The 23,657-nt window shown below is 45.7% G+C and overlaps 1 protein-coding gene across 4 annotated transcripts in view; it reads left to right on the forward strand.

Moving 5' to 3' along the window:
- Positions 1 to 23,657, forward strand: part of LOC115138814 (ephrin type-B receptor 2) — a 174,310-nt gene that overhangs the window by 103,230 nt on the left and 47,423 nt on the right. For all 4 annotated transcript variants that reach the window (XM_029676012.2, XM_029676024.2, XM_029676017.2 and 1 more), the window contains exons 4-5: positions 12,880 to 13,035; positions 15,432 to 15,767. In XM_029676012.2, the coding sequence (XP_029531872.1) occupies positions 12,880 to 13,035; positions 15,432 to 15,767 (492 nt within the window). The remainder of the gene's footprint in view (positions 1 to 12,879; positions 13,036 to 15,431; positions 15,768 to 23,657) is intronic.

Below are 23,657 nucleotides of genomic sequence, written 5' to 3' on the forward strand. Positions count from 1 at the left end.
CTACCGAAGCGCAGCTCAGAGTAAATATTTATTACATTTTCCTTTTCCAAATGGGCGGTAATTTAGAATGCATCAGATACTGTATTTACGATAGCACAGCTTCTCCCTGCGTCCCACAATCTTCCCGCTCTTTCACTCAAACCCAGCCCTTTTCCTTTGTGTAACAAGCTGTCATATCTGTTCCGCCCACTAGGGACGTTTTCCTTTATGACGTAATTTGTAATCAAGTTATGATTTAATTATGTGTATCTGTAATTCTGTGTGATTAGTTAGGTATTTAGTAAATAAATAATTAAACCCAATTTTGTATTGATGATTCAAATTGGTAGCCAGGGTTCGTGCAGATAACCAAGAATTTACGACTTTCAGATGAGACTGAATTAAGAGGACAATTAATATTGACTGCTATTGATGTAAAATATTACTAGGTCTTTAAGAGTTTATTCGGAAGATAACAGCTCTATAAATATTATTTTGTGGTGCCCGACTCTCTAGTTAATTACATTTACATGATTAGCTCAATCAGGTGATATTAATTACGGAGAAATTATTTTATAGAATAGCATGTCATATCACTTAATCCGGCATAGCCAAAGACATGACAGTAGACACCCTTTGCCTTGATGGCAGCTTTGTACACTCTTGGCATTCTCTAAACCAGCTTCATGAGGAATGATTTTTCAACATTCTTGAAAGAGTTCCCACATATGCGGAGAACTTGTTGGCTGCTTTTCCTTCACCTTGCAGTCCAACTAATCCCAAACTATCTCAATTGGGTTGAGGTCGGGTGATTATGGAGGCCAGATAGTCTGATGCAGCACTCCATCACTCTCCTTCTTGGTCAAATAGCCCTTACGCATCCTGGAGGTGTGTTTTGGGTTTGTCCTGTTGAAAAACAAATGACAGTCCCACTAAGCGCAAACCAGATGGAATGGTGTATCGCTGCAGAGCGCTGTTGTAGCCAAGCTGGTTAATTGTGCCTTGAATTCTAAATAAATCACAGACAGTGTCACCAGCAATGCACCCTCACACCATCAAACCTCCTCCATGCTTCACGGTGGGAACCACACATGCAAAGATCATCCGTTCACCTACTCTGCGTCTCACAAAGACACGGCGGTTTGAACCAAAAATCTCAAATTTGGACTCATCAGACCAAAGGACATATTTCCTCTGGTCTAATGTCCATTGCTCTCTTCTTCTTATTGGTATCCTATAGTAGTGGTTTCTTTGCAGCAATTCGACCATGAAGGCCTGATTCACGCATCCTCCTCTGAACAGTTGATGTTCTGTTACTTGAACTCTGTGAAGCATTTATTTGGGCTGCAATCTGAGGTGCAGTTAACCTCTAATGAACTTATCCTCTGCAGCAGAGGTAACTCTGGGTCTTCCTTTCCTGTGGCGGTCCTCATGAGAGCCAGGTTTCATCATAGCGCTTGATGGTTTTAATGACTGCACTTGAAGAAACTTTTAAAGTTCTTGACATTTTCTGTATGACTGACCTTCATGTCTTAAAGTAATGATGGACTGTCATTTCTCTTTGCTTATTTGAGCAGTTCTTAACATAATATGGACTTGGTCTTTTAATAAATAGGGCTATCTTCTGTATATCACCCCTACCTTGTCACTGCACAACTGATTGGCTCAAACGCATTAATGAAAGAAATTCCACAAATTACCTTTTAACAAGGCACAGCTGTTAAGTGAAATGCATTCCAGGTGATTAATTATTGAAGCTGGTTGAGAGAATGCCAAATGTGTGTAAAGCTGTCACCAAGGCAAAAGGTGGCTACTTTGAAGAATCTTGATTTGTTTAACACTTTTTTGGTTACTACATGATTCCGTATGTAGAAAATAGTAAAAATAAAGAAACACCCTTGAACGAGTAGGTGTGTCCAAACTTTTGACTAGTACTGTGTTTTATTTTTTTATTTTTATGGGACATATGTATGTGTATGTGTGTGTGACTAGGTGGGCTCGGTGCAGCTGTTGTTTTTTCTGTTGAAGATTGAATGGATAATAGAATTCAGACTCCCCATCATCTCATTAAATCCTTGTGGTCAGAAGTGATATCATCTCTAATAAATACACTCCAGGGATAGGAGGCTTCAGATATGAGACACAGATTATGAATATGATACCCAGGGTTTCGTAAATGACGATGTTTATCTTACTATGTGTGTGTGTGGCGTGTGTGTGTGTGTATGTGCTTGTACGTGTGTGGGTACGTCAGAGGGTTACATAGGGACAGTGACAGGATTCAATGCCAGCTGCTCCCTGCAATGCCCCCCCCCCATCCCACTACCCCATGTTGCCTCCTTGTCTCCAGTGACGGGCAACACAGTCCCTTTATGCCTCCTGTCCATCATGCACACCCCACCTTGGGGAGCCTCTGTCACTAAGGGCTGGACTAGTACTGCTCACTGGCTTTGTTTGGACAGAGGGAGAGACACAGAGAGAGAGAGGGAAATAGAGAGGTAATGAGAGAGAGAGAGGCCCCTCCTCCATGCACACAGTAGAGACAGCCTCTGTCAGCTATTTCCTGCATCTGTCTCTTGGCAACAAAATATCCCTCACTGCATGCTTCTCACCTACCCGGGACACCCACAGCCATCCGGGGATTAGTTGTTTTGTGCTAGGTGAAAAAATACTGCCCAGGGGTTTTGATACGGATGATTTCAATCAACAAATCATTGACTGGAATTCAAAGAATCCTCTTATTGTCATGTACACGTTGAAGTGGTACTGACAGTGTTTTAACTACTTTTCAGATATGAAACAGACAATCATAATATCAGTCAAAATATCAAATTCCCAGTTTTGCTACAAACCAACTTTACAAGATGTTTTAAAAATAGGTTATATTTGACAAAACAAGTCCATGACGTAGAGTAAGGCAGAATAGATGGATGAAGTTCAATGCATGATTCATATAATTCACCAATACATTTCTTGGTAGTCCAACAAATATTGCTATCAGGTTGTAAATCACAGCTGGCTTGGTACATTGTTTGCTTCCTCCAGCCATTCGGGATGCACTGTTTCAGTTACAATGACTCAATATGTTCGACAAAAACTGACAAATGTAACCAAGGCCTGGAATGTCAATACAATCAAATTAGCAAGGGCAATGGTCACAAGTCAGTCATAATGTGGCTAATGGGCTAGCTTATTTATTTTTGTCCCTATTTATTTAGCAAGCTAAAAACCTGGAGCCTAATGTTTGCTGCTGCTGGGAGGATGTTGTCATTGGACGAGTGGGTAAGTTGACAACTTCCCCCCTCCCCCATATTGTTTTTCTGTTATCCACAGTTAGCATATCTCTTAGTTGTCAATCAAATGTATTTGGCATCTATCAAATGGGCGGGTAGGCAGGCAAGTTCCCATTCATTTCTTAAAACGTGGGTTGGGACGGGAATGCAGGCAAGCTGCAGGGCGAGCAGACTACTATTCCACATTGTTTATGAGTGCAATTCTGACAGCCAACTGACAAAGTTTGAGAGGGTTTATCTACTGTTCCCTCATTAGATTTGAGTTCATCTCGCTTTGGCTAACATTAGTTGTTGATTTTGTTGTTGTTGATATGCATAGGCAACTGAGGGAGAGTTAGCATTTCATGGTTGTTTGATTGATAGGAACGTAACGTTTCCAAATGTAAGAGGACACCCGTGGGATTTATATATTTGCAGAAATCTATTCAGGTGTATTTATGGCTTTTGGTGAATGATTTCTAATAATCTAAAGTCGGGTGTTGCTACTGCCTCTAATTACACAGTCCAGTTCAAAGTGAATGATGGGAGGCCCGTTTAATTAGCTGAATTTGTCGCTAGAATCTTTTACCAAGAAAAGTCGCTAGAGGGGTCTGCCTATGTGGTAAATGGCTTATTTGCATAGTGGCCTATTATAACTCTGATTGGCTATGGCACACTGGTCTGTGTAGACTCCGGTCCTGGACATGACAGATGTTTTTATTAGGTTTTATTTACTACAATGTCTATTAATTGTCCAAACGGACAGCTGCTTTCAAAGTCTATATTCCTATAGAATTTTCACAAATGCCTTACTCTATGTCAGTCCCAAACATTCTATGAATGTATGAAAACGTGAAAATGAGTGCTTTCTTGTCAGAAAATAACAACAAAGGCATCATATTCTTTCTGGGGATGTATATGAACAAATGTTAATTCTATTTCATGTTGTTAAAATTCTGTCCGTTCCACTTTAACGCCGTGGTTGTCTACAGGAGGTGCTCCCTCTCCTCTTTCTCCTCCTCCTCCTGTTCTAGACAGTGCCTCTGATCACTGCTCGAAGCTCTAGGTGCAGCATGCGGAACGGTGAGGTCCTCCATGACAGGAGCTCCTGTTTCCCAGGCAACAGCCTGTCCTTGAGAAAAGGGTACATTTGGGAGTTTAGGGGCCAGGGCTCTGACAGTCGCCGTCAAAACTCAGAAAGACTCCAAACACATTGATATGGATAGTGTAGTGGAGACACGCATACTCCCTAAAATAAACCTATGAATCATAGCATGTTGTGTGTGTGTGTTTATACGTGTTTGTATGTGCTCTGTATGTGTGTGTGTGTGCGCGCTGTCTGCCCTCCCTTCCCCCTATCCCAGAGGCGCGATAAATTTCATAAAGCAAAAAGCATGATTTCATTATCCAAGATATTACTGTTCCAGTAAGGGGGAAATGTCATGACCAACTGCTTTATCAACCCCAATCCCCATGTTGTTGGGTGTGTCCTGAGTATTGGCAGGGAAGCTGTTCCCATGAGAGGGGGTGTATAAGGGTATGTGTCCACGTCCTTTGTCCCCCTCACAGTGACGGGAGAAATTCTGACACGAGATCACTCCTACGTCGTCCCGTTTCCTACTTGTCCCTTACGTCTCAAATTCTCAACAGAGAATTCCCGTTCAAGTGCTGATGGAGAAAGTCCTTTTTTTCTCCCCATCCTGGATCACTGTAACACTCCCAGTACAATAGCCACCATGACTCATCATGGTAGCATGCAGTGCTGAGTGAATCTGCGTTGAATCAGTCTGGGAGATACAGCTATGTGCTTTATGTAGCACCATTCACAGTGTGAAGTGTTGCAGTACAAAGCCAGTAGAGATGATGAATACAGTAACTCCTTTTAGCACCTGTCTGAAATGCCTTGTGTGGATAAAGACAGAAGCAGACTCTTGTGCTCCTTACCACTGACAACATCAGTGACTATAATGAGCTGGGGAGGAGTAACACCTAGAGTACCAGTCAAACGTTTGGACACACCTACTCATTCCAGGGTTTTCCTTTATTTGTACTTTTTTCTACATTGTAGAATAGTAGTGAAGACATCAACACTTTGAAATAACATGTGGAATCATGTAGTAACCAAACAAGTGTTTTATATTTTAGGTTCTTCAAAGTAGCCACCCTTTGCCTTGATGACAGCTTTGCACACTCTTTTGAATTCTTTCAACCAGCTTCATGAGGTAGTCACCTGGAATGCTTTTCCAACAGTCTTGAAGGAGTTCCCACATATTCTGAGTACTTGTTGGCTGCTTTTTCTTCACTCTGCTGTTCAACTCATCCCAAACCATCTTAATTGGGTTGAGGTCGGGTTATTGTGGAGGCCAGGTCATCTGGTGCAGCACTTCTTAACTCTCCTTCTTGGTCAAATTTTTATTTATTTTACCTTTATTTAACTAGGCAAGTCGGTTAAGAACAAATTCTTATTTTCAATGACGGCCTAGGAACAGTGGGTTAACTTGCCTGTTCAGGGGCAGAACGACAGATTTGTACCTTGTCAGCTCGGGGGTTTGAACTTGCAACCTTCTGGTTACTAGTCCAACTCTCTAACCACTAGGCCGCCCCAAATATCCCTTAAGGAGCCTGGAGGTTTGTTTTGGGTTATTGTCCTGTTGAAAAACAAATGATAGTCCCAAAGGACAGGTTTCCTCTGGTCTAATGTACATTGCTTGTGTTTTTTGGCCCAAGCAAGTCTATTCTTCTTATTGATGTCCTATAGTAGTGGTTTCTTTGCAGCAATTTTACCATGAAGGCCTGATTCACGCATCCTCCTCTGAACAGTTGATGTTGAGATGTGTCTGTTACTTGAACTCTGTGAAGCATTTATTTGGACTGCCATCTGATGTGCAGTTAGTTGCCAATTTCTGAGGCTGGTAACTCTAATGAACTTATCATTTGCAGCAGAGGTAACTCTGGGTCTTCCATTCCTGTGGAGGATTGACTGACCTTCATGTCTTAAAGTAATGATGGACTTCCAAATAGGGCTATCTTCCGTTTACCAACCCTACCTTGTCACTACACAACTGATTGGCTCAAACACATTAAGAAGGAAATAAATTACACAAATGAAGTTAACAAGTCACATCTGTTAATTGAAATGCATTCCAGGTGACTACCTCATGAATCTGGTTGAGAGAATGCCAAGCGTGTGCAATGCTTTCATCAAGGCAAAAGGTGGCTACTTTGAAGAATCTCAAATGGTACCGTACATTCCACTTGACGTACCATTGTGTAACTTCACCAGAGAGCATGATTTAGCAACTGAGGATCTATGTGTCAAGTATGGGTTTGTGTGCTTGACAACGGTCATCTCTACAGGCAATTCAATGCTGTATGTATCTTCCTATTTTGCTATTTCTTGTGATCATCCTAATTATCAGTAGGGAGATAAGGGGAGTTTCAGAGGTAGCTCCTGTGACTGCAGGCAGGAGATGTAGCAGGTTGAGGTTGACAGGGCATCTTTAATGGAGATTAATTATTTTACAGGGGTCTGCCTGACTCTCTCAGGCCACACCCCAACCATCTGCAGCCTCATATACCGAGGCCGGGGCTCGAGGGTCTACCTCCAACCTGATTGGCCCCCTGGACCCTCCAGAGAGCAAGCTGTCAAGTGATCTGCCTGCATGAAATGACCCTTCACATTTTTTTGTGTCGGCACAAATGCCTGTAATTTTACCATACCCCATTTCAGTTTTTATTCTCAGTGTGGAAAAAAATGAGGAAGGGGAAAAAAAGCAGCAGTGAAAATTCCAGACATTATTACTGTGCTGCATGTATGGCTCCAGAGATTCTTCCCTTTCATCTTTCCCCCATTCTATTGACACATGGTAGTTATCAGACACTATGGAAATACTGTGGTTAAGACACTTTTCCCTTTGCTGATTATACATTTTGGCGGTATTTTATGACCTGATAATCATTACGACTGCGTGGTGTTCCAACTCAAGGAACACTATGGATATGACGTTTGAATGAGAAAGATAATGTTTGCCACATGTGACAATAAGGTATGGGGAGAGGGTCTAAGTGTGTAGAGGTGTTTGTTGGTTTCTTACGTGTAATGAATGGGGATAATGAATGAGGACGTTGGGTTTCTGGAAATAACTTTACTGCTGTTATCAGGTTACAACATTTTTAATCCACCAGCAGATTATTTTTAGTGAGCTACTATGTTGACCTGGCCCATGTGCCTTTTGTCCTTGAATGCTAACCCATACCGCAGTTATACTGGGGGTTGTTTTGTGCCGTACTCATGTACTCTGTGCCACAGTGAGAGAAACCTCTGATACCAAGACTGGGGTACAGAGTACATCTGAGCCTGCTATTTGGCACCTAGGAGATGTATAGTTAGCTGAAATTGTCCTCTGGGCTGTGGCCAGGGGTTGTTTATAAATGCATTCTGTCAGCATTGTGTGTGTGTGTGTGTGTGTGTGTGTGTGTGTGTTGGGACATGTGCCGGCTTTCTAGTCTGTATTGTGAGCCTGGGCCCTCCCCTCTCCAGCTGTTGAGAGGCCATTTCCCAGGTGTCACACGTTTCCTACTAATCTCCCACTCACACGGGCTCCGCCGTAGCACCTAATCTGTCTCCATGGCGCCCGCTGGGTGGATTTGGGTTGGATGCTGTCTGAGGAGAGCTCACTGACAACTGTAGAGGAACATAGCTTAGAGCAGGGGCACTGACAATGACTCACCTCCCACCTGCCAGATCCTTCTGCAGATATACACACACTCATACACACATTCATGCATAATTAATACACAATGACAACATAGACTTACATACATGTGCAGTCTTCACACACATAGAATGTAAGATGAAAGCAGCCATCACTCACTGGGCCTTGAGGGGACTGCACAACCAGTGAAGGCTGCTGTTCTGACCCCAGCCTCAGAATCACTGTGAAGTCCAGCCCTCTCCTCTCCTTATTAGTGCAAGTGGGCGTCCAACTTACTCACACAGGAAGTGTTCCTGTCCTGTCCAGGAAATGGAGAGAAGCTTAATTTACATCCAGTAGGTCATTGGTCAACCTCACACCCTGCTCCCCAGTGCGAGCCACGCCGAGATACAGGCACGCTAATTGCATCAGACAGGGAAACCTAGAGAGGGAAATTAATATCTAATTTGTGCCTGTGTGTGGGGTGAAGCGAATGCCAGTCGTCTAATTGCTTTCACACCTCCTTGATTGAATTAGCTTGCGCGGCCCGGGCCCTAATTGAATTCTGGGGCCCTGTGTGTCACTGCTCAGCCAAATAGAAGTGTGTTCCCTAAGGAAGGGTCGGCATGAAGGGGACAGACTGGCTTTACCTACACCCCCTACCTACAATATGAATGCTCTCCTTAGGTTAACTTGTGGCCATGGCTTGCACAGCTGGCTGGCCCATCACAAGGTTAGCTCCTCATCACAGAGTAAACCACTGCAGAGTAAACATCTCAGGATTCAGAACAGTACAAGTGTATTCACTGTCCATATTATAGCTAACAGTTTTTGCTCTTCTAATTTGGATCCGATTTGCTCCTTCATCGGACAGTGAGTATGGTACAAAACAGCCCCTCTCTCTTTATGGTCTATCCTTATTAAGGTATAACATCTGATCTATTTTTCCCAGTGATCCAAATTGTTTATACAGAAGACAGACAGTAAACAGAGAGCAGAAGTGCCATGACGACCAAGCCCATCGCTCCCTACAGTGGCCCTCTCTCTCTGTGACAATAGAAAACGTCCACACAGAGAAGCCCTGTGACTCTGCCCATTTTCACAGCTTTCAGCACTTTTTTTCTGCTGCGCTAACAAAACCTCACACCTCCAGTTCTTTCCCCTCCAGCCTTTTGTCTTTCACACTCACACGTAATGAACACTCACACACACACGCACGTACGCACGCACACACACACACACACACACACACACACACACACACACACACACACACACACACACACACACACACACACACACACACACACACACACACACACACACACACACACACACACACACACACACACACCTTACCCCTTTCTGTCCCTTGTCTCTTTTTGAATGCTGCTTTCATTAAATTCAGCATTTTTGGGGGCTGGTTTTGAAGCAGCTGAATAGGAGGAATGGGGAAACAGGAGAGGGCATGGGGGGTGTGGACAAAGGACCTCTCTGTCGGGCGGGGTTGTTGGGGGACGGGGACGGGGACGGGAGAGGTGTGGAACAGGTCATGCGTTTCTCTCAATAGACATGCCTTTGGCTGGATTAGTGGCTGTTATCAGCCAGATGATTCCCTGGCCATGGTAAGGCACTGCACAGCTCAGACAGCCATGATGGAAATGTCAAATGCCCAGCCTTTGTTTGGGTTCTTCCTGACTGTCTGGGCACACCGTTTTGCTGCTGTGCTGCCTGCATATATTTCTGTCTGTGTGTGTGTGTGCGTCTGTGCGTTTGTGTACATGTACTGTATGTGTCTGTACGTGCACATGTGTGTGTGTTGTGTGTGTCTGTTCAAACTGAGCTGGAGAAGCCAGATGCACTGTCAGCTCAGAATGCTTCCAGTAGAGTGGCTGGCTTCATCATCAGCACTGCCACTGAAAACAATGGGGCCCCACCTTTTCACACAGACTAGGCTGGATACAGTGGCTTTGAGCTGCAGGTTCTCTTTCAATTAACATAAATTTGCCTGGCTGAAACTTCCCGGAAGCCGTTGAAACAACCAGCAAATTACCTGCTGTAAAACCTGACTGGCTCCATGGCACGGAGGACTTACCTCTCACAATACCCTTTTTATACAGTGAGTCAACAGTACTCCCAAATCAATTCTTTATGTCAGGATGTGTTATTAAAGTTCATAACACAGACAGAAAGGGTTGGGCTCGAGCCAGTCACGGAGTTGCCTCTGCTCTGGAGAACAGCAGTCATTGAGATGTGACAGCCAAGCCTTTCCTTTCTTGGCGTGTGCCTGGAACCACTTTGAGGTGATCTGGACCCTTCGACACAGCTGACACTAAATTAAATCTGAAGTGTTTATACATTCCATTAGAATGTTTCTGTGCGCCTTTTCTTCTTGACTTAATGCAGCGTTTCATCACTTCTGTCAAAATCCAGAAAGCTGAGAAAACGTGCTTATTTATTTAAGGATATTAATAGAGACATATATTTAAAAAGAATCAAAGGAGGGAAAATAAAACTGCAGCAATGAATATTCCCCTCATTATTACCTCCCCTTGCCTGAGGGATGTCTGAAGCTGCATCATAATAAGGCTTTAGCCATTGCATGTTGACTGAGCGAGTTGAGGGAGATTGTGATCAAACAGCTCAACACTACCAATCTGAGTGAGGAGGGAATCAAAGTGCTGATCTGCTTTTTAATCAGAGCTATGTACTCGTCCGCAGGCTACATCTGACACCGAGCAGCTCCCCAGCCCTCCAACACAGCCTCTTGAAAGACTAGTGGAATCCCCCCCCCCAAAAAAAAGATATAAGGCCCTGGTGGTGACAAGCTGAGCCCCACATCTAACACAGCCTGGTCTGTCTGTGTCTTTGTCTGTCAGTCTCTCTATCTCTCTGTCTCTGTCATGGATGCTACAGGACAGTAGGAATAATAAAGACAGAAAAAGCGATACCTGGCCATATCCGGCTATCAAACAATAGACAATAGGCCTAGTTGTTGACACTGTTCCCCCTTCCCAACTCCCTCTTCCAATCCAAAACATGCTTGCCCTAAACACCCATTACTCAATCCTAAGCGCCGCCTACTGCCTTCTGTCTTTCTCTTCTTCTCTCCTCTGCTCCACCTCTTCTCTTTTCCCTCTCGCTGGCTCTTTCTGCTATTTTCTTTGGTGGCGCTCCTCTGAGCTCTTCACTGCCATAGACCACTGTGTTCTTTAGTCTCAGTCCCAATCCACAGATCTGTAGCTGGGGCCTCATTCAGTGACTCTGGTGACTGGCAGTGTGAATGTGCCGGCCTCATGTTTCACTCTGTACCAGGTCGCTTTCCCCCCCATCAATCACAGGAGAAGAAAAATATATTGAGACTAATATTTATTGAAGAGCTTGATCAGATTTCCTCCGTTTTATCCCCAATACTGCTTCCTGTGACTGATGTTTATGACAATGATCTTTCCACAGGATGCATCAGCCTCACTGAAAATGTTGCTCTGTTTGTCTGACACTTTTTTCTAAGGAATCTGAGTTTGATGGGCCAGGGCCAGGGATTGGGCTACTAAAGCACAGCAGTGCTCTAGTGTGTGCAGCAGTTGTGGACAGAGGATGATGATTGAGATGTGTTTTCCAGGGAGTTTGTGGGGAGTTGGGATTGGAAAAGAGCAGTAATCCTGCTCCAGCATGGTGCTCCAGCATGGTGCTCCAGCATGGTCACTGGGAACTGGTATCTGTCTTCCTAGTATAAACAGTGGGATTGAACCCAGACTTATCCTGCCTTGTGATTTGACCTTCTCCAAATAAAGTTCCAGCTGCAGACGTTTCCATATGACACACACTTTAATCCAGCTGTAATTGGCAGCTCAGACCAGGGATGATAGGGAAATGACGGTTTTATTATTCCTAGATATGGAACATAGTGAGAGTTTGTGAGATGGGTTATGGTGCAGCGTATTCAACAGGATAAGGATCCCTCCAGATGTTTTTTTATATTTTTTTTATCCCAGTGTTACATAATGTATCACAGGATAGCTCTCAGGTAGCATTGGCATAAGGACATTCATAACTGTGTGAAGGTCATTCATAAGTGTGGCACCTCCTGTGTGTGAATTTTTCATGCGTGACTTTAGCTCGTAGCAAGTCCCCACACTACTCCATTTCCTCCTTTTACGGATGGGGAGACAGGGAGGGAGGTGGGTGGTGATTATCTCAAGCTATACCAACCTCAGCTGGTTTGGCCCCAGTACAAAAACAGCTCTTGACATGGTCCTTGAGCAGGGGCTGCTGTGCATTCTGGGAAGGGTTCCACTGTGTGTGTGTGTATGTGTGTGTGTGTGTGTGTGTGTGTGTGTGTGTGTGTGTGTGTGTGTGTGTGTGTGTGTGTGTGTGGCGGGAGTGGGGGCAGGAGTGGGGGGTAACTGAGGTAAGGACGAAGAGGATATCAGAGAGAGTGAGTTTCACTGTAAATGGTAGTGCTTGACTGCTTTTTTTTTTTTTTTTTTTACATGCGTACCCACACACACACACACACAGTAGTGTGTGATCACCACCCCTAACCATGGCTGTAGGTTTTCCTGCCACTCTCCCAGCAAGAGTAGAGGACCTTTAAAGAGCACTTAACAGGAAGTAGACCACTCCAGAGGGTCTCAGGCAATTAGTGTGCTGTGAGCACGCTGAATAATTAAAGTTAAACACAGTACTGTACATGTTATGTTGTCTGTTGTCATCTCCACAGAGAAACCCTCACATGTGAGGAGGATGCACTAATGTATATTTATGCTCAACTGTGATCTGTGTTTGTCTCTTTTGCATTGTGGTCTCTGGACCACATGTCTCGTAAAGTGAGATGAAGCCAAACGGAATAAAACTGACCAAACATGAAATACAGTATGTAAATGGGGATATGTTCATATCTCATCTCTCCCTCTCTTCTGTTTTTATCCCAGCTTGTCCATCGGGCTTCTTCAAGCCTATACAGGGTGATGTATCCTGCATGCAGTGTCCAATCAACAGCCGCACCACCAACGAAGGAGCCACTAACTGTGTGTGCCGCAACGGTTACTATCGCACTGACTCAGATCCCTTCCAGATGCCCTGCACAAGTATGTACTATCGACCAATACACACACACACACACACACACACACACACACACACACACACACACACACACACACAAACACACTCTTTTAATTTCACACCCTGGTCCTGAGGAACTGAGAGGAATCAAAGATCAAAGGACACCAGAGCCTCTCTGAGCAGAAACAGAGGAGGCCTGTCAGAGAGCAGTCCCTCACATACACCCAGCACTGCCAACAGGTCTGGCCCAAAACACATAGGCCAGCCTACCCACCTCACATCACAGAGCCCTGCTGCCCTCAGTCAGAGCAGAGGTTACTGGGCCAGGCCATGCAGCATTGTAGTGGGACAGACAGGGAGAATAGACTAGGCCTAGATTCCTCTTGTCATGCCAATGAAGCCATTTGAATTTGTGGTTAACGGAGGGTCTAAGAAAAGAGAAAGAGAACACAGGCGGGATAAAGATTAAGGGGAAGACATGAACACAGAGAGGGAGAGCGGAATATGCAGTATATATAGTGTGCTGAGAGAGAGAGAGAGAGAGAGAGAGAGAGAGAGAGACAGAGACAGAGACAGAGAGAGACAGAGAGAGAGAGAGAGACAGGGAGAGACAGAGACAGAGAGAGAGAGACAGAGGAGAGAGAGAGAGAGAGAGAGAGACAGAGAGAGAGAGAGAGAGAGAGAGAGAGAGAGAGAGAGAGAGAGAGAGAGCTCCTTTCACAACCGTGGCGGATTTTTTCTCCTTCCCTCCTCTGTGAAAGGGAGAGGGACAGAAATATTTGAGCGCCTCCAACAAAGGAGATTTGCATAAGCCCGGCTCTGGGAACAGAGCAGCTGTTGTGAATGAGAAAGCAGCGTCACGTCGCTGGTATTAAACGCAGCGGGCCCGGGATGATTAAAAGAGGGAAACGGGCCCATCTGAGTGGCCCTCAAGCTAACAGGGGCCATTAGCCGCCCATTCCAGCCCTCCCCAGGAAAGAGACGATGTTTAGGAGGCTGATTTGCGTGAGAGAGAGAGAGAGAGAGAGAGACACAGAGGGCTTCAATGGGCATTGCTCCAGGCCTGGAGGTCTGTTAATGGGAGCCAATTAAAAGGGCGGTTAAATAAGTGATCAATTCAGGTTTACGACTTTATGGGCAGGGGGAATTTTGTTGTTTATCTCATTAGCCCTGGAGAGGGCATCCTCCCTAATTAGCTGCACATGCCCGTAAAAGATAAACAGTACTCATTGTGTGTTTGTTTGGGCTGTCAGTCAAATGTGATGCCATGGGGAATGTTACTTTCAACCAATAATGCCTCTATAAATAGTGGTTGTGTATGAGCAACAGTCACTTTCTCTGTCCTGCAGTACATATGATGCTCTGCTATACATAACCAACAGATTGATACAAATATGTGACAACATGGACATGAAAAGTCATCCTATCTTCATGTTGATGTCCAGTGTGTTTAAATGGGCTTCCTGGGGGAAGGATTTAGTTGAGCATACCAGGCAAAGACCTCAAAGAGACTGTACTGTATTTGTAGGAGTGTGGGTTCTCTCTCCTCCAGTGAAAGGGTTATTTGAGTAGGGTGATACTAGTTCTGGTATTCCTACCCTCAAGAACTCCAAGGACACAGGAAACCTAATTCCCTGCCAACATCTGAATTAAATGTCATGAAGTAGTTATTTTGAACTAACTAGAGTACATTGAGTCCATTAGTTTCTTACACCTTAAATCTGTAGACAAACCACACTCCACATACACTATATATACACAAAAGTACGGATACCACATCAAATTAGTAGATTTGGCTATTTCAGCTGAAGCGCATAGCACGTCTGTCCTCAGTTGCAGCACTCACCACCGCGTTCCAAACTGCCTCTGGACGCAACGTCAGCGCAGTAGCAGTTTGTCTGGAGCTTAATGAAATGGGTTTCCATGGCCGAGCAGCCGCACACAAGCCTAAGGTCACCATGCGCAATGCCAAGCGTCGGCTGGAGTGGTGTAAAGCTCGCTGCCATTAGACTCTGCAGCAGTGGAAACGCATTCTCTAAAGTGATGAATCACGCTTCACCATCTGGCAGTCCAACGAACGAATCTGCATTTGGCAGATGCCAGGAGAACACTACCTGCCAGAATGCATAGTGCCAACTGTAATGTTTGGTGGAGGAGGACAAATGGTCTGGGGCTGTTTTTTTATGGTTCGGGCTAGACCCCTTAGTTCCAGTGAAGGGAAATCCTAATCCTACAGCATACAATGACATTCTAGACGATTCTGTGCCTCCAACTTTGTGGCAACAGTTTGGGGAAGGCCCTTTTCTGTTTAGTATGGCAATGCCTTTTGGTCATGTAGTGTATGAGACCACTGTAAATGCTTCTCACATTCCAAACAGAAACCATCTCAGTTGACTGTCTATTGTCTGTGTGTTTCCAGCGGTGCCCTCGGCTCCTCAGAACGTTCTGTCTATCGTGAATGAGACGTCTCTGATACTGGAGTGGCAGCCTCCTAGGGAGTCAGGTGGCCGTGAGGACGTGGTCTTCAACATCATCTGTAAGAGCTGTGGAGGGGGCCGGGGAGGCTGCACGCGCTGTGGGGACAATGTCCAGTTTGTACCCCGCCAGCTGGGTCTAACAGAGCCACGTGTTTACATCAGTGACCTGCTGGCGCACACACAGTACACCTTCGAGGTGCAGGCCGTCAATGGGGTCTCCGAGCAGAGCCCCTACTCACCACAGTACTCCTCCGTCAACATCACAACCAACCAGGCTGGTGAGTACACTCTTCCTTATGCTCTCTATGTCTCTCTCGCAGGCACACACACACACACGCACAATGACACAGTTTCATATTCCTCTAGTGTGGAGTAAGTATGCATATTTGTTCTTAAACAGAAGTGAGAGGATTGTTGAGGACATCACAGGCAGGGTTTGATGGCCTGTTGGTCCTCAGAGTGTGACCTCATCAGGGCTCTCAGACAGAGTAACTCAGTAGTGAGCACGACACTCCCTCCTGTCTCCCCTGACTGCTGCATGGTGATTACAGTCCTAACATCTCAGGCCCTTGCTTCATCCAGCCACTCAGTTCTAGTGTTACTTATTAAGTTTATGAAGTCTTTGGTAATAAGCCTTGAATTCACTATGATCCCCATGCCCTCTACGAGCTGCCTTAAAAACTGCACCCAAAATAGTAATGGGAAGATTAGTAAGAAGCCATTGTATTTTCAGTGAATAATAACCTCTAATGAAAAACAGGTCTGTTTGTGATTGGCCTTACTTGTTCATCTGTGGGATCTTGGAGAAACATGCTGCAATCAATGTCTACTGTAACTATGGTAGCCGTGCAGGTTTTCCACTGTGTGCTTTGTGGTTGTAAATGACTGCGCCTCCATTATTTAATCCAAGCAGCAGAATTGATTTGCTCTTTAATTGTCTGTATGAGACGCATCATTTGGTGTGCCAGGCTGTGCTGCCGGAGCACTGATGAGCGGGGATACAGGCTACAGGCTTTATCTACGCCAGGGCTTTGTGTCCTGTTGGCAGTATGAGTAAGTGCCTGTCATCTCTCATCTGACTGGCCTTCTATGACTGAGCTCCCCAAGGCCCTGTGTTACTGTGGATTATTAAAGTGGACATATAAAACTTCTCCCTCCAACTTACGTTCTTACGTGGATGTGACTCACTATGATTCAAGCGAGGAAGTTTGCAGAGATGCATGTAAGATAAAAGGTATTGAAAAGGAAGAAACAGTTATGCATTCTGTGGGATACACTATATGGGCCTCATACAGCACATTTCAACACATTTTAATCAGATTTGTTTTTAAAGCAGCATGCAATACTAGGTTGCATCCTGTAGTCAGTCAAATAATAATGCTTAAAAACATCTGAGTTATTGATATAACTTGTGTTTAAAATCGATGTTTGAATGAAAGAACCACCTCTTTTTGATGGTGTGTTTTGAAGTAAGTGGTTATTGTGTGTGTATGTAGGAGGTGACGGGGGGGGGGTAATGACGGCCTCAGAGTGCAGTAAAGCCTTCTAATGAGGCCCCTGCCTTAACTCTCACACACTGGGCCACAAGTCTGCCACCCCTGGCCCAGCCTTCTCCCCCTTCCCCTGCCATAGAGTCCTGGCGGAAATTGGGGGGCTCTGCACTGAAGTGGCAGTCACTTTGTATTACAGCTCCAGAGCTCCCGTCAGAGAGAGCTGTTAAAGAGACTGAACTCTGGCTCACTCCCCCTCCCCCTGCCCTGTGACCAGACTGGGTCCTGCCTGGGACAGAGGGGCAGTGCTGTGTGGTTCCACAGTGGGCTGGGGCCGGGGTCAGTGGGACCAGGGGCCCGTAATTGTGTCTGGTTTGGGAAGCTTGGAGGTTACATAAACATCATGTCACCCCTAATTAGCAGTGCTGGCCCCGTACCTCCTCCTTACCTTACAGAGAGAAAGTGTGTGTGTGTGTGTGTGTGTGTGTGTGTGTGTGTGTGTGTGTGTGTGTGTATGTGTGTGTGTGTGTATTTTTGTGTGTGTGTGTGTATTTTTGTTAATCAGACACGTTTGGAACCTAAAGCTATGTGCTGGGGGCTTGAAAGAAACAAATAAATAAGTAAATTGGATGTGACTGGCGTGAAAGTGTTCCTCATGTGAACGACTCCCGTCCTCGGCTGCTGGAATTTGTTGACGAGGGGGAAACGAACGGGGTGTGAGGAGACAAGGGTAAGTTCTCATTCACCACCCCCAATCAAGCACATTACACATACTGTAACCCCCACCACACTCTGTTATGCTCATCAACAGTTTTCCTGTGACTGAGGACGTGCATGGTTGCCTAATAGTGCAGTATTTATTTTCATACTGTAGAGTCAGTCACATAATAAAGTGACGCTTGTTTTGTGAGGATATGACTAATTCCCACAAAATCAGAAAGGGTTCTGATTTTGGCCTTGATAAATAGCCCAGAAATCCTCATAATGATGAGTCACAACCGAACTATTCACTAATGATCAGCTTTTCTCCTCCATCAAATATTGAAAAGAGATGATCAACGCAATGTTTTCCATAATATTAAATGGTGGGCCTATAAACAATGAAAAGAGAAAGAGCAAGAGAAGGACAGACAGAAAGAAAGGGAGAGAAGAGAGAAGTAGGGAGAGTGAAAAAAGGGAGAGGGGGAGAGAGAGGTAATTTGGTGTGACTCTGAGGCAGCACGTCTGTAGCAGAGGAGGGGTGGCAGAACAGAGTGGGAGTTTTTTTAGTGAGACACAAATGTGTGACAATGACTTGATGAGTTAGGACAAGAGAGGAAGAGAGGAGGGCAGTGATGAAACAAGCCCTCAGATGAGTAGTAATGCCTCAGTCCACCCTCAGACACAGAATACTATCTGCAACCCTCTGGTAACACTATTAGAGCTGGAATGTTAATACAGGAGTTGCTTGCCTGGGTTATACTGCTTTTGTGATTCATCTGTTGTGTGGCACGGGAGCAGCCTTAACATTTACATTTACATACAAATTGGTGCATTCACCTTATGACATCCAGTGGAACAGTAGTGCATCTAAATCTTTTAAGAGGGGGGGGTGAGAGGGATTACTTCATCCTATCCTAGGTATTCCTTAAAGAGGTGGGGTTTCAGGTGTCTCCGGAAGGTGGTGATTGACTCCGCTGTCCTGGCGTCGTGAGGGAGTTTGTTCCACCATTGGGGGGCCAGAGCAGCGAACAGTTTTGACTGGGCTGAGCGGGAACTGTACTTCCTCAGTGGTAGGGAGGCGAGCAGGCCAGAGGTGGATGAACGCAGTGCCCTTGTTTGGGTGTAGGGCCTGATCAGAGCCTGGAGGTACTGAGGTGCCGTTCCCCTCACAGCTCCGTAGGCAAGCACCATGGTCTTGTAGCGGATGCGAGCTTCAACTGGAAGCCAGTGGAGAGAGCGGAGGAGCGGGGTGACGTGAGAGAACTTGGGAAGGTTGAACACCAGACGGGCTGCGGCGTTCTGGATGAGTTGTAGGGGTTTAATGGCACAGGCAGGGAGCCCAGCCAACAGCGAGTTGCAGTAATCCAGACGGGAGATGACAAGTGCCTGGATTAGGACCTGCGCCGCTTCCTGTGTGAGGCAGGGTCGTACTCTGCGGATGTTGTAGAGCATGAACCTACAGGAACGGGCCACCGCCTTGATGTTAGTTGAGAACGACAGGGTGTTGTCCAGGATCACGCCAAGGTTCTTAGCGCTCTGGGAGGAGGACACAATGGAGTTGTCAACCGTGATGGCGAGATCATGGAACGGGCAGTCCTTCCCCGGGAGGAAGAGCAGCTCCGTCTTGCCGAGGTTCAGCTTGAGGTGGTGATCCGTCATCCACACTGATATGTCTGCCAGACATGCAGAGATGCGATTTGCCACCTGGTCATCAGAAGGGGGAAAGGAGAAGATTAATTGTGTGTCGTCTGCATAGCAATGATAGGAGAGACCATGTGAGGTTATGACAGAGCCAAGTGACTTGGTGTATAGCGAGAATAGGAGAGGGCCTAGAACAGAGCCCTGGGGACACCAGTGGTGAGAGCACGTGGTGTGGAGACGGATTCTCGCCACGCCACCTGGTAGGAGCGACCTGTCAGGTAGGACGCAATCCAAGCGTGGGCCGCGCCGGAGATGCCCAACTCGGAGAGGGTGGAAAGGAGGATCTGATGGTTCACAGTATCGAAGGCAGCCGATAGGTCTAGAAGGATGAGAGCAGAGGAGAGAGAGTTAGCTTTAGCAGTGCGGAGCGCCTCCGTGATACAGAGAAGAGCAGTCTCAGTTGAATGACTAGTCTTGAAACCTGACTGATTTGGATCAAGAAGGTCATTCTGAGAGAGATAGCGGGAGAGCTGGCCAAGGACGGCACGTTCAAGAGTTTTGGAGAGAAAAGAAAGAAGGGATACTGGTCTGTAGTTGTTGACATCGGAGGGATCGAGTGTAGGTTTTTTCAGAAGGGGTGCAACTCTCGCTCTCTTGAAGACGGAAGGGACGTAGCCAGCGGTCAGGGATGAGTTGATGAGCGAGGTGAGGTAAGGGAGAAGGTCTCCGGAAATGGTCTGGAGAAGAGAGGAGGGGATAGGGTCAAGCGGGCAGGTTGTTGGGCGGCCGGCCGTCACAAGACGCGGGATTTCATCTGGAGAGAGAGGGAGAAAGAGATCAGAGCACAGGGTAGGGCAGTGTGAGCAGAACCAGCGGTGTCGTTTGACTTAGCAAACGAGGATCGGATGTCGTCGACCTTCTTTTCAAAATGGTTGACGAAGTCATCTGCAGAGAGGGAGGAGGGGGGGGAGGGGGAGGAGGATTCAGGAGGGAGGAGAAGGTTGCAAAGAGCTTCCTAGGGTTAGAGGCAGATGCTTGGAATTTAGAGTGGTAGAAAGTGGCTTTAGCAGCAGAGAGAGAAGAGGAAAATGTAGAGAGGAGGGAGTGAAAGGATGTCAGGTCCGCAGGGAGGCGAGTTTTTCTCCATTTCCGCTCTGCTGCCCGGAGCCCTGTTCTGTGAGCTCGCAATGAGTCGTCGAGCCACGGAAGGCCTTATTGAGCCACGGAAGGCCTTATTAACAAGGCCTTATTGAGCAAAAAAATCAATTATTTATTTTGGCTGTCTCCTCGGGGGCTGGAATGATACCCCTGGGCTGTGGGAAGGCACAGAAAACACCCACACACATGTAGAGTGGCTAGGGGTACAGGGGACAAATGGCTGAAGACAAAGCTAGCCTTTAGCTTTCTTTCATAATGATTAATGGGGCTTAATCATTCATAACACACAAAATCTCTCTCTCTCATCGTCATTGCTAGGGGATGAAATGGTTGCTAAAATCCCACCACCCCCCTTTAAGTGTTTAACCAGACACATCCCTGACATCTCACTGGCAGCATGTGATTTTGTCCTGTGCTCTAAAAGACAGAGACCGCTAGTCTAAGTCCACTTCACTTCTCTGGTCCGACACACACACACACACACACACACACATGCACGGACACACACACACACACACACACACACACACACACACACACACACTGAAGGGCTGTTTGATTAAGTGAGGAACACACATAAGCCCAACACCAGAGCTTTCAATGAGTGACTGATAAATGTCGTGGTTCTGAGAGGAATTCATGTTATCACCGTGTCAGTCATGTCTGCCGGGAATGTCTTTTACACCAATAACAAAATAGATAATGACTGGTATAGATGATCAATGATAGTGTCCCATTTTGAATTGCCTTACAGGCAGTGAATCACACTGATTCTACAGTAGGTGCGAGGATAGTCATGTTTTGCTCAACAGTGATTGCCCTGGTCATCAATAGTTACAGTGTACGGTCGATGCAAAAATGTTCCCTCATCCCTCAATCAAAACCATTAGCATTCTGACTGGGACTTCCATGGAGCCCTGCAGTTGATGAATCAGACCTCCATAGTCCATTTACTCATTTATGCTTCTGACTACAGAATACCGTGTGTAGCTCTATTCAATTGTAGAGGACATGTTTGTTTAGGCGTATCATTAGCCCATGTTGAGCCAGGGAAGCTGCTGCTAATACAAGGAGGAAGGAGACCGACTGAATTGGTTTCTTATCGGGTGAGCAGCTCATTGTGGGACTGAATCCCATTACTCAGCTCATGGGTGGCTGCTGTAATCTGGTGCACCACTATCATACAGTTGGGGAAGATTTACCACTTAATTATCCCCTAAATTACCAGGGCAAACTGTAACCAGCCAATTAGAAACAAACTGTAACCAGCCAATTAGAAACAAACTGTAACCAGCCAATAAGAAACAAACTGTAACCAGCCAATAAGAAACAAACAGTAACCAGGCCACTAGGAACAAACTGTAACCAGCCAATTAGAAACAAACTGTAACCAGGCCACTAGGAACAAACTGTAACCAGACCACTAGGAACAAACTGTAACCAGCCAATTAGAAACAAACTGTAACCAGCCAATTAGAAACAAACTGTAACCAGCCAATTAGAAACAAACTGTAACCAGCCAATTAGAAACAAACTGTAACCAGGCCACTAGGAACAAACTGTAACCAGGCCACTAGGAACAAATTGTATCCAGGCCACTAGGAACAAACTGTAACCAGGCCACTAGAAACAAACTGTAACCAGGCCACTGGGAATTAACTGTAACCAGGCCACTGGGAATGAACTGTAACCAGGCCACTAGAAACTAACTGTAACCAGGCCACTAGAAACAAACTGTAACCAGGCCACTAGGAACAAACTGTAACCAGGCCACTAGGAACTAACTGTAACCAGTTCCCAAAGAACAATCTGTAACCAGGCCACAAGAAAGTAACTGTAACCAGTTCACAAAGAACAAACTGTAACCAGGCCACTGGGAATTAAGTGTAACCAGGCCACTAGGAACAAACTGTAACCAGGCCATTAGGAACAAACTGTAACCAGACCAATAGGAATTAAGTGTAACCAGTTCACTAAGAACACACTGTAACAAGGCCACTAGGAATGAACTGTAACCAGACCACTAGGAACAAACTGTAACCAGGCCACTAGGAACAAATTGTAACCAGGCCACTAGGAACAAACTGTAACCAGGCCACTAGAAACAAACTGTAACCAGGCCACTAGAAACAAACTGTAACCAGGCCACTAGAAACAAACTGTAACCAGGCCACTAGAAACAAACTGTAACCAGGCCACTAGAAACAAACTGTAACCAGGCCACTAGAAACAAACTGTACACCAGGCCACTGGGAATGAACTGTAACCAGGCCACTGGGAATGAACTGTAACCAGGCCACTGGGAATGAACTGTAACCAGGCCACTGGGAATTAACTGTAACCAGGCCACTAGGAACAAACTGTAACCAGGCCACTAGGAACTAACTCTAACCAGTTCCCAAAGAACAAACTGTAACCAGGCCACAAGAAAGTAACTGTAACCAGTTCACAAAGAACAAACTGTAACCAGGCCACTAGAAACTAACTGTAACCAGGCCACTAGAAACAAACTGTAACCAGGCCACTAGAAACAAACTGTAACCAGGCCACTAGAAACAAACTGTAACCAGGCCACTAGAAACAAACTGTACACCAGGCCACTGGGAATGAACTGTAACCAGGCCACTGGGAATGAACTGTAACCAGGCCACTGGGAATGAACTGTAACCAGGCCACTGGGAATTAACTGTAACCAGGCCACTAGGAACAAACTGTAACCAGGCCACTAGGAACTAACTCTAACCAGTTCCCAAATAACAAACTGTAACCAGGCCACAAGAAAGTAACTGTAACCAGTTCACAAAGAACAAACTGTAACCAGGCCACTGGGAATTAAGTGTAACCAGGCCACTAGGAACAAACTGTAACCAGGCCATTAGGAACAAACTGTAACCAGACCAATAGGAATTAAGTGTAACCAGTTCACTAAGAACAAACTGTAACAAGGCCACTAGGAATGAACTGTAACCAGGCCACAAGGAACAAACTGTAACCAGGCCACTAGAAACAAACTGTAATCAGGCCACTAGGAACAAACTGTAACCAGGCCACTAGGAACAAACTGTAACCAGGCCACTGGGAATTAACTGTAACCAGGCCACTAGGAACAAACTGTAACCAGGCCACTATAAACTAACTGTAACCAGTTCACTAAGAACAAACTGTAACCAGACCACT

Source organism: Oncorhynchus nerka, linkage group LG2 (assembly GCF_034236695.1).
Source record: "Oncorhynchus nerka isolate Pitt River linkage group LG2, Oner_Uvic_2.0, whole genome shotgun sequence".
Lineage (NCBI taxonomy): Eukaryota > Metazoa > Chordata > Actinopteri > Salmoniformes > Salmonidae > Oncorhynchus > Oncorhynchus nerka.